Raw genomic sequence first — 10463 nt, 5'->3', positions numbered from 1 at the left:
AGATTTCTTAATTTTTTGGCAGCAAAAACTAAACGTTTTTAATTTTTTTAGCGAAAAACCTTCCACACAGAGTTCCAAAAAAGTGCGATTGGTTATACTTGAACACACTTAATTGAATGTCAATAAAATTAAGTTTGTGGTTATATCAAGGCCAAATTTTGAGAACAGTCCGTTGCTAACTCTAAATATAAACAACGACGCACTGGAAAAAGTTAATACATTCAAATACCTAGGAATAATGATCGACGATAAACTAAAACAAAAAAAAATGGATTCTATATTTTCAATTAGAGCTCTAGCAATATGAACATCGGTGAAAACTGCATTTTATTCCATACATTAGTTTTTGCGTGATGCGCTTACAAACATACAGACATACAGAGTCAAACATTCTAAAAATTGGATATTTGGCTTCTGTAGCTCTAATAAAAACCCACCATATTAATTTTGCTTTAATATCTATAACGTACGGACATCGGCCTGTTACAATTTTATTATAGGTATTCATTTATTTTATTAATTTAATACAATACAATTTTTCAAAAAGTGGCAACCCTCCCTAAATATATTTTCGGCAGTAAAATTTCCTAAACCACTTCAGTTTGATACCCATATTGCAATATTCAATTTATCTTGTAATTTATGTTAAATTAAAATTTTCAAACAGGTGGCAACTCTAAAAATTTTTTTTTGGATGTAAGCTTTCTTAAGCCTCTTTCTTTTGACGGCCATATTGCAATATTCACTTTTTCTTATCAACTTACTTAAACTGCAATTTTCAACAGGTGGCAGCTCTCTAATTTTTTTCTTTCTATATTTTAAGTTAGACCTCTAGCAATACATCGGTGAAAGCTGCATTCAAATCCAAGCATTCGTTTTGTTTTCGAGTAATGCGCGTGTAAACATACAGACAGACAGACAGACAAAAGTTCTAAAAATGGCTGATTTGGCTTCTGGTGCTCTAATAAGGACCCCCACATTAATTTTTCTTTAATATCTACAATTTTATTATATGTATAGATGTGAGCGGTATCACGCCCACTTTCAAAAATTCCATAATAATGTTACAGTATCAATTTTGAGTAAATTAGTGTCCTTAAATTTCGAAATATCGAAGTTTCAAGAATTTCTGAAATTTACCTTTATATGAAAAGTGGGAGTAATTTTAGTCCGATTTTAATAATTTTTTAACGTTTTGCTTTTATGTGGTGAGCGAAATAATCGTACCAAGTTTGGTACAAATGATCGAACGGTTACCGAGATATACATAACTGGTCATAAGTGGGCGGTGCAACGCCCATTTCCCAAAATTTTATCATAAACGTGTTTTTTGTTACAGAGTTATTGCAAACATCACTTTTGAATAAATTAGGTTTTATATTTACTGATTTTTTGAAGATTTCGTATATCTCTAAATTACCGTTATATGGGATTTGGGAGTGGTTATTGTTCGATTCTAAAAATTTTCGGCCATTTGGGATGTTGTACCAAGGCTAACAACTGTGCCAAGTTTGGGAGAAATTGGTGTAGCGGTTACCAAGATTTACACATGTAATCATAAGTGGGCGTGGCTACGCCTATTTTCAAAACAGTTATCGTGTACACGGACGGACGGACAGACAGACAGACAGACATGGCTTAATCGACTTCTCTTTTCATTCTGATCATTTATGCATACATTTGTCTACATATATCTATCTCGATTCGTTTTGGCTGCTACAAACAACCGTTATGTGAACAAAGTTATAATACCCTTGTGCACAAGTGCGCTCGGGCCAAAGATGGCACGGTATGAGCAGGCCTGATCGCAAAATGAGAAAGTGTACACAATTTTGACAGTTAAAACTTATTCTCACACTTCCTAACACTCCAATGGAAACTTGAAATCTCCCAGTTACAGAATCCAGCCCCTGGGTGTTAGGAATTTTTACTCAATATTTTTTGGTTGTCTTTTCTTTTATGCCACGATTGTTATTTTGGCGACGCTCCTAAAAGTATTCTTAGTTTTATCAATTATATGGCAACATTAAACACATTATCTCCCAAAGACGCAGACAATCACATTTTTAACTGACCCATAAATAGCCAGAAAATAATAGTTTTGTGTTGATTTGACCGCTTAGCTGGATGACGCGATGCATCTGATGCAATTCGAGTAGTAAATCAAGCAAGACTAATAAACGAACAGCACAGTAGCCACTCGCTTATGCAAACTAATTGTAACGGGAAATGTTAGATTCATGTATGTGTAATTGATTGGTTAGAGGTATGTCTTCTTCTTCTTCTTTATTGGCGCTGTAATCGCCTAAGCGATTTTGGCCGAGTTCATAACAGTACGCCAGTCATTTCTCGGATGTGCTAACTGACGCCAATTGGAAATGCCAAGTGAAGCCAAGTCCTTCTCCACCTAGTCTTTCCAACGCAGAGGAGGCCTTCCTCTTCCGCTGTTACCAGCATCGCGACCCGCGTTGAATACTTTCAGAGCAGGAGCGTTTCTGCCCATTCGAACGACATGGCGAAGCCAGCGGAGCCGCTGAATTTTAATTCGCTGCACTATGTCTATATCGTTGTAAAGCTCATACAGCTCATCGTTAAATCGTCTGCGGTATTCGCCCTCGCCAACGCGTAGAGGCCCGTAAATCTTTCGCAGAAGCATTCTCTCGAAAATTCCAAGAGCCGCTTCATCGGATGTTTTCACGACGGGAGAGGACTTTACTTCTAAATTGCCGACTTAGTCCAAAGTAGCAGGTNTCAGAGCAGGAGCGTTTCTGCCCATTCGAACGACATGGCGAAGCCAGCGGAGCCGCTGAATTTTAATTCGCTGCACTATGTCTATATCGTTGTAAAGCTCATACAGCTCATCGTTAAATCGTCTGCGGTATTCGCCCTCGCCAACGCGTAGAGGCCCGTAAATCTTTCGCAGAAGCATTCTCTCGAAAACTCCAAGAGCCGCTTCATCGGATGTTTTCACGACGGGAGAGGACTTTACTTCTAAATTGCCGACTTAGTCCAAAGTAGCAGGTAATTGGTATATATATATACATATATATATAGGTAGTGGTAAAAGATCTTTGAAACCATCGGCTACAGGCTTATGAAGATGAAAGATACGAGAAAATCTTGCTTTCAGTGAAGCCAGCGAATTTTTGCTGCGCAAAGAAAGCGAAGGCTTAAAGGATTGGAAATGCATATCCATATCTACTTATATATGTACATACCCCCGGGACAAAAGATAGCACACCAACATTTGACCAGTTTTGACTACTTTTCTTTTTATATGGAAGTAATTTTTTATATGGAAGAAAAAAAATTATCAAAAAGCAACGCAATTTTTTAGCAACTTCAAACTTGCACTTGATTATACTAGAATAAGCTATAAAACTGCATACCAAAAATTATTCTAGAAATTAAAATTAAAATGCTTGGAATTGGGATGAAAAGTTTGTGGAATTTTTATAATTTATGTACAACGTCTGAAATTTAGATTTATGTGGTATTTGTTAGATAAAGAGCTATGTTTTTATATCAAAATAATGAACCTTTAAAAAAGCAAAAGAAAAGTAGTCAAAACTGGTAAAAATGTTGATGAGCTATCTTTTGTCGCGGGGTGTGTGTATATAACTAGGTATGTACCCATATAAATCAAACATAGTATTTCTCCCCAAAATTCGATTTGTTTATTGCGAGTTCGCCGATAAAATTAAATAAATAAAATTTATAAAAAACGAGAGAGCACTGTATGTTCTCTTCTACAGCAGAGGTGTACGTTTTATGTTTCTTTGTATTTTCCTTGTTGTTGCAATGGAATTCACTTTCCAGAGCGTCACTTAGTCAGTCCAGATGTATGTATGCAAGTATGTAAGTATGAATGCATGCAATGGTATCATTTTGCTCATCTATGGTATTTGACCATATTGAATTCAAGCTGAAGCGAATGGCCGAGCTACCGCCACAGTAGTTACCCGCCAACGCCGTCGACACCCGGTAATTGCAGTGGGCTATGCAATTCGACGGCAGCCGGTAGTTAAGCGTGATTAGCGCGATTTTTTTTTGCAGATGTTGCACATTTCTTGAAGCCGCAGCCGCAAAAGCACCACAAAGCAAGACGACAAAGCCCACAAATTACAGCTATATAATTTCACTATAAAACAATTGCAGACAGCACCATGTTTTTTACTTTGCTTGTTCAGTTACATTTGAGGCGATTGATTGGGACGCGATTGGTAGCAACACTTTGTGTATGGAACGGAACAGCGGCAGTTACAACTGACAGAAAAAGAAGCGCATAACCAACCAACGAGTTGACCGATATAATTTTATAAAACTCATCGCTTGTGAGAAAAAATAATCTTAAATTGAATCTATTTGGTACATTGCGAAAATATGAGTGGCGCAAAGAAAGTCGAAGTACCAACGCTCGAACTGAGGTGCGGGCAGTGATTTATCTGCTAAAGTTTAACCTAATGTAAATAGCCTTATTCATAAAAAATAAAGTAGCTTTAAAAAAGGTTTATAAATTGAAAAATGTATGACAATCAAGGCGAATCTATACAAGGTGGTGTTATCGGATCCGCTGATTTCACGGCGAATTTGTACCTTTTGTCAAAATCATGTAATTGTTGTAATTTGGCTTTGTACTGATTGTCAAGGAGCGTATAATTTGTTGTTGTAATTTTTGTTTTTGTTCTGTTAACACCACCTTGTATAAATTCGCCTTGATGACAATGTATGTATGTATGTCAATTTATAAACCTTTTTAAACCTACTTTATTTTTTATAAATAAGGCCATAAGTGTTTTTGTCTATAAATAAAATAATAAAATAAATTTAAAAATATGTAATGCTTTAATGTTTCATCATTTCCAGATACAAAATCCAACCGCGTAAAGATGTTGAACAGGCGCTGCCAGTCTCCAGACTTCGATCCTTTCGCAGAACGCAAGGTGGAGCATCCTACAACGTGAGTGCCATAGCTTTTTAGGTTTATATCCCACGTATCGTAATTAACTGTTTCTATTTACTTTATATGTATGTTTGTAGTGATAACGAAACGCTCACGCATCTGCTGAAGGCTTCTTTGGGTACTGGCATCCTGTCTATGCCCATCGCCTTTATGTACTCAGGCATTGTGCTTGGAATTTTTGCCACTATCTTCACAGCTTTCATTTGCACACACTGCAGTTATGTACTCGTAAGTATTGGGAACTTATAATCACATATTTGTGTGTGTAAGCATGAATATTTTAGAGTTGCATGCATACATATGTACATGTGAAATGCATTTCTGTGCGTTGAAAACAAAAAAGAAATTAAAATAACTGTGAAATTATATAGAATAACGGCATGCACATGTATCTTTGTATGTATATACAAATGCATGCATACTAGAGCGTCCATGAAATATATATATAGCCATCAGTGTTGCCACAGATATGCTTTTCCTACCAAAGCTGGTAGGTTTTTTTCCATTTGGTAGGTTGGTAGGCTTGATTGGATATTGGTAGGTTTTGAGACAATGAGTAATAGTTATTTGCGAAAAATATAAAATATGTATCTCGCAAACTTTTCAGCAACCTTTTTTACACGAATATTTCACCGGTGCGTTTGTATAACGGCGGCCGCAAACATGTAAATATACCTGATTCATAAGAATATTTATTTGTACCAATATACAATACGACCATCCATATATCATAAAGTATAGTACTTGGACCAAGATTCCAGAAAAGTCTGCCAATGCGATCGTACCCAACCATTTCCAGGCGGAGGTTTTCGCAATCGAAGTCTGTGTTCGTGAATGTCATCGTAGAAGGAAAATGAGGTCAGAANCAACAATAAGGATTTAGTACAATACATCTTCTTAGGTCGCAGCGCGGGTATCTCCGACGTAATAATAATAATATCGTCACTAGACACGAATAAAGACGCTCGGGTGATTTGATGGCAGAAAAGGACGCGTGAAAAAAATGCGAAAAAAGACGCGTAAACATGGATTCAACATCATTCCGAAAAAAAACTCTGTGGGGAATTCGTATACTGTTACACTCGTAAACATAGTTGAGCGCGAAAATAAGTTTATGCGTATTTCTTTGCCGTCGCCTATGTTAAGAGTCTTTCTTCGCCGAAATTTTTTTACGCGTCTTTTTTCGCTGTCAACTTTTGACCTCGCGTCTTTATTCGTATCTAGTGACGATATGTACGAATGTGGAAAGAGACATACATTTCGATAAGTCTGTACAGTAAAATGAGTCGTTATACGCAGTTAATTTGTTTTTATTGCACTAGCTGTGTTTTAGTCTTAATAAATGTTAAATTATCTACATTTTTAATAAACTTGACCTTGAAAAAAATTTTAAAACTCAAAAAATGTTGGTCGGTTTTGGTTGGTTATGGTAGGAAATTTTGATAGGGAAAAAATTGTCTGTGGCAACGCTGATAGCCATGCTAGTTTGATTTAAAAGTTGAAAATTAATCCAGATAATCAGATAACTAGGCACGTGTTCACACTTCCACACAAAATTCTAAAATACACTATTCGAAACAATCAATTTTTTTCGATTTGCGAAGCCTTCATACCTATATGAATATATAAAAATGTTGCTTATACAGTAACGACCTCGACGATATTCTTAGTACATAGTTGATAATTTATCATTGTTAAGCAAACAGCCCAGAAGTTTTCTCTGTTCTAGCTGCCTAAATTAATAGTTATAAAGAAGCAAATCTCATATCTGTACAATCAGCTGCATGGGAACAATATGTTATAGTGGTCTTATTTTATCGGTTCCGATTAATCCATTATAAAAACACATCTGTCTACCAAATTTGTGCCAGATATCTCTAAAACGGAGGGACCAGTTTGGGCCGAAAGAAACGGACGAAAGGCTAAAATTACTTAGATCCTCGTCCTGGTGGCTTTGGTAAAAAAGTTATAGGACTACTTCTTCTTCCTATAATTACAAAGATCGGACGAAAGTTATTTTACCATTTCTTCTTCATGAAAGGTATTGAATTTATCTTAACTTTAGGATCCTCTGTACTCGATAAAAATTTATATATATAATACAAAAAGATTTTCTAAATTATTTATATTTAATACTTTGTCAAGGGAACTTGGCACCAGAACTTTCGAAAAATTCTACCTTTGAATGCGGATTCATCGTTCTATTCAGTATTGCTAGTTTAGTCATTTTCCGGCTAGATTTAGCCGGTTGCGATAGCAAACAGCCGGAGAAAATTCGGTTTAGCCGGCAGCCGATTTCTTAGCCGATTTACAAAAAAAATTAGCCGTTTCTAGCCGATTTTTGATTTGGCCTTATTTTCTTAAAATTCAAGTTTATGTACATATAAGTCTCCCTTTTTACAAATTCGGCGACCCAAAATCTATTAGAAATGGCTACCAGCCTTTTCTCGGAGAAAATTTATATGTTGGACTGTGTTATATAAAATTGAAAGATTCTAATCCGAAAAATCTTAAAATACTGGGCCGATTTTAATGATTTTTATTTTCAATGTCTTAAATTTAAGTGGTAAGTTGTATTCGCAACACTTAAAATAACGAATTGTTGCACTGTTTGTTATACTCGAGCGCACTTGTGCACAAGGGTATTATAACTTTGTTCACATAACGGTTGTTTGTAACAGGCAAAACGAATCGAGATAGATATAGACAAATGTATACATAAATGATCAGAATGAAAAGAGAAATCGATTAAGCGGTGACTGTCTGTCCGTCCGTCCGTCTGTGCACACGATAACTCGAGTAAAAATTGAGCATATCTTGGTACGTGGACTTCTTTTGGGCGTGGGACGGATGGTATTGAAAATGGGCGAAATCGGACAATAACCACGCCTACCTCCCATATAACGGTAATTTTCAGAAATACGAAAACTGCGATATTTTAGTAACTACTAAAGATAGATTCACTCAAAATTGATATTTACAATGAGTTTTAGACGAAAAATAAGAATATTATAACATTTCGGCAAATGGGCGTAGCCACGCCCACTTATGGTTACATGTGTATAACTTGGTAACCGCTGCACCAATTTCTTCCAAACTTGGCACAGTTGTTGGTCCTGGTACAGTATACCCAATGGCCGAAAATTTTTAAATCGGACAATAGCCACGCCCACATCCCATTAACGGTAATTTAGAAAAATACGAGATCCTCGATAAATCATAAATATTAAAGCTAATTTTTTCAAAATTGACGGGTGCAACAATTCTTAACAAAGAAATATGTTTGTGATAAAATTTTGGAAAATGGGCGTGGCACCGCCCACTTATGATCACATATATGTATCTCGGTAACCGTTCTACCAACTTGTGCAAAACTCGGTATGGTTATTGTGCTTGCCACACAAAAGCAAACCGTTGAAAATTGTTGAAATCGGACTAAAATTACGGCCGTTTTTCATATAACCGGTAAATTTCAGAAATGCTTGAAATTTCAATATTTCGAAATTTAAGGACGCTAATTTACTTAAAATTTATACACCCCAGCTTATCATGTAGCGGCAGCTTTCGGAAAGGTGGAAAACATATATTTAATACTTGCGCCGGGTATTTAATGTTCGGCTCCGCCTGAACTTAGACTTTCTTACTTGTTTAACACGCGTTGTTTGGATATAGTGCCAACACATGGAACAAATAATACAGTTGTATTACCAGAGAGCGCATATTCAGAGAACGTATATTTATAGAGAAGGTCCAAAAACTGTGAATGCCACATTTTTCGAGCCAACAAACAGTGTTGCCAACTTTTGAATTTCAAAAAGCACCAGACCTTGGAAAAAAGAGCGTTTTACCGCACTAAAAGCACTAAATTTTTTTTTAATCAAAGGATACCTTCTTTTATAACAGTTTGTGGTAAACAAAAGTAAAAAAATAAACAATATTTACATGTATAAATAAATACACATTCATGCTTACGAAGTAATACCGAAGTACTGCACATTAAAATTGGTACATCTGGAGAAAGAACAATCGAATCGCAACAAACGAAATTGAATTTTGAAGGGGAAGAGTAATACTTAATGATACCCTAAGTAGAAATGAGCGAAAAAAATGTTGTTTTATAATAAACCGTGTTTTTACACTTAGAGGTTAGGATATATCAAAATTCTGACGTGGTAGAGAAATTCTGCAGCCAGATTTGGATTCAGCCCCGAAAAATCTATAAACCGATGAACTCAGGTGGCAAAAAAAGTTAAAATTTTTCGGACTGTGTAGTCAATCAATAATTAAGAAAATAAAAAAATAAACACTTAACTTATCTGCGTGCTTGCGTGGGTTTGCAACTTCGTCTTTTTATCAATCATGGTTTGCATTTTAGTGCATTTAAATTTGTAGATTCTTGTAAAGTCAGAAATTTTAGTGGAGAAAAAAGCACTAAAAAGGGCACAAGGCACTAAACCATTTTTTTGGTGTTCTAATTTTCTAAAAGCACTAAATCTAGTGCATAAAGCACCAAGTTGGCAACTATGCTAACAAAACTGGCGAAGCGCATTTTAAGAGCGACAAATATTTGGAATACTTAACAGCGAAAGCAAAATACAAAGCAGAAGAGAAGAATGTTAACAGAGCTAAATCTCACGAGAGCGTTTGGACTGTTAATTAAATATGAATATTGATGATTTTGTGATATTTTGGAAAGTGTTAGATTTTTTGTGAAAATAATTGTTTTAGTAAGAAAATTAAATTTTTTCGTTGATTTGTACAAGTAACATGCAATTAAATCGAAAATATTATATAACATTTTCCGATTTTTGTGATATTTTTTTAATGATTGCAAATAGAAAACTCTCATAAGTGTTTGCGTGTTTTGTGAAAAATTTTTTTGGCAAATAAAATCCTCTTTTCCGGTTATTTCTACAAATGTCGTGAAAATAAATCGAAAATGTTATATAGAATTTTTTCGATTTTTGTGATATTTTGTTAGACTTTCAACCTTAAAACTTTTTTGGTGTTAGCCTTTTTTGTAAATAGATTTGTAGGGGAAAAAATTCTTTTCGGTGATTTGTACAAATAACGTTAAAATAAATCGAGAATATTATATAACATTTTCCAATTTTTGTGATATTTTCAAGTAAAAAACTGTATTGGTATTGGATTAAAAAAAAAAAATCATTTTAGATTTTTTAAGGTCTCTCACTAAACTGGGCTGAAACTATTTGAGATTTTTTTCCAAATTTTCGATATTTATGGAAATAAGGAAGTTTTTAAACCTTTTGGACTTAGACATTTTTTGAATAAAAAAACAAAACTGTGAAAAGAATTATTTTCCATTTTTTTGTAAAGATCTCACTAAGGTAAGTCGAAAGTCTGTATGATTTTTTTTTGTATTTCCAATATTTATGGAAATAATTAAGTTTTTAATTATTTTCGACTTGGGAACTTTCTTTTAAAAATTACTAAAAATCTGTAAACGTCGGATTTTCCCAGCAATTAGTAAAAATCT

The 10463-nt window shown here is 34.9% G+C and overlaps 1 protein-coding gene across 1 annotated transcript in view; it reads left to right on the top strand.

Moving 5' to 3' along the window:
- The window catches only part of LOC108375990 (proton-coupled amino acid transporter-like protein pathetic), a 16968-nt gene that overhangs the window by 1171 nt on the left and 5334 nt on the right, over positions 1–10463 (top strand). The window contains 3 exon segments of the mRNA XM_017632152.1: positions 4867–4906; positions 4908–4960; positions 5041–5191. Coding sequence (XP_017487641.1) covers positions 4867–4906; positions 4908–4960; positions 5041–5191 — 244 coding nt within the window.

The sequence above is a fragment of the Rhagoletis zephyria genome, unplaced genomic scaffold (genome assembly GCF_001687245.7).
Source record: "Rhagoletis zephyria isolate East Lansing unplaced genomic scaffold, Rhagoletis_zephyria_1.1 Rzeph_scaffold_09728, whole genome shotgun sequence".
NCBI lineage: Eukaryota > Metazoa > Arthropoda > Insecta > Diptera > Tephritidae > Rhagoletis > Rhagoletis zephyria.
The sequence above is the reverse complement of the archived record's forward strand: the minus strand, read 5'-3'. Positions and strand labels throughout refer to the sequence as shown.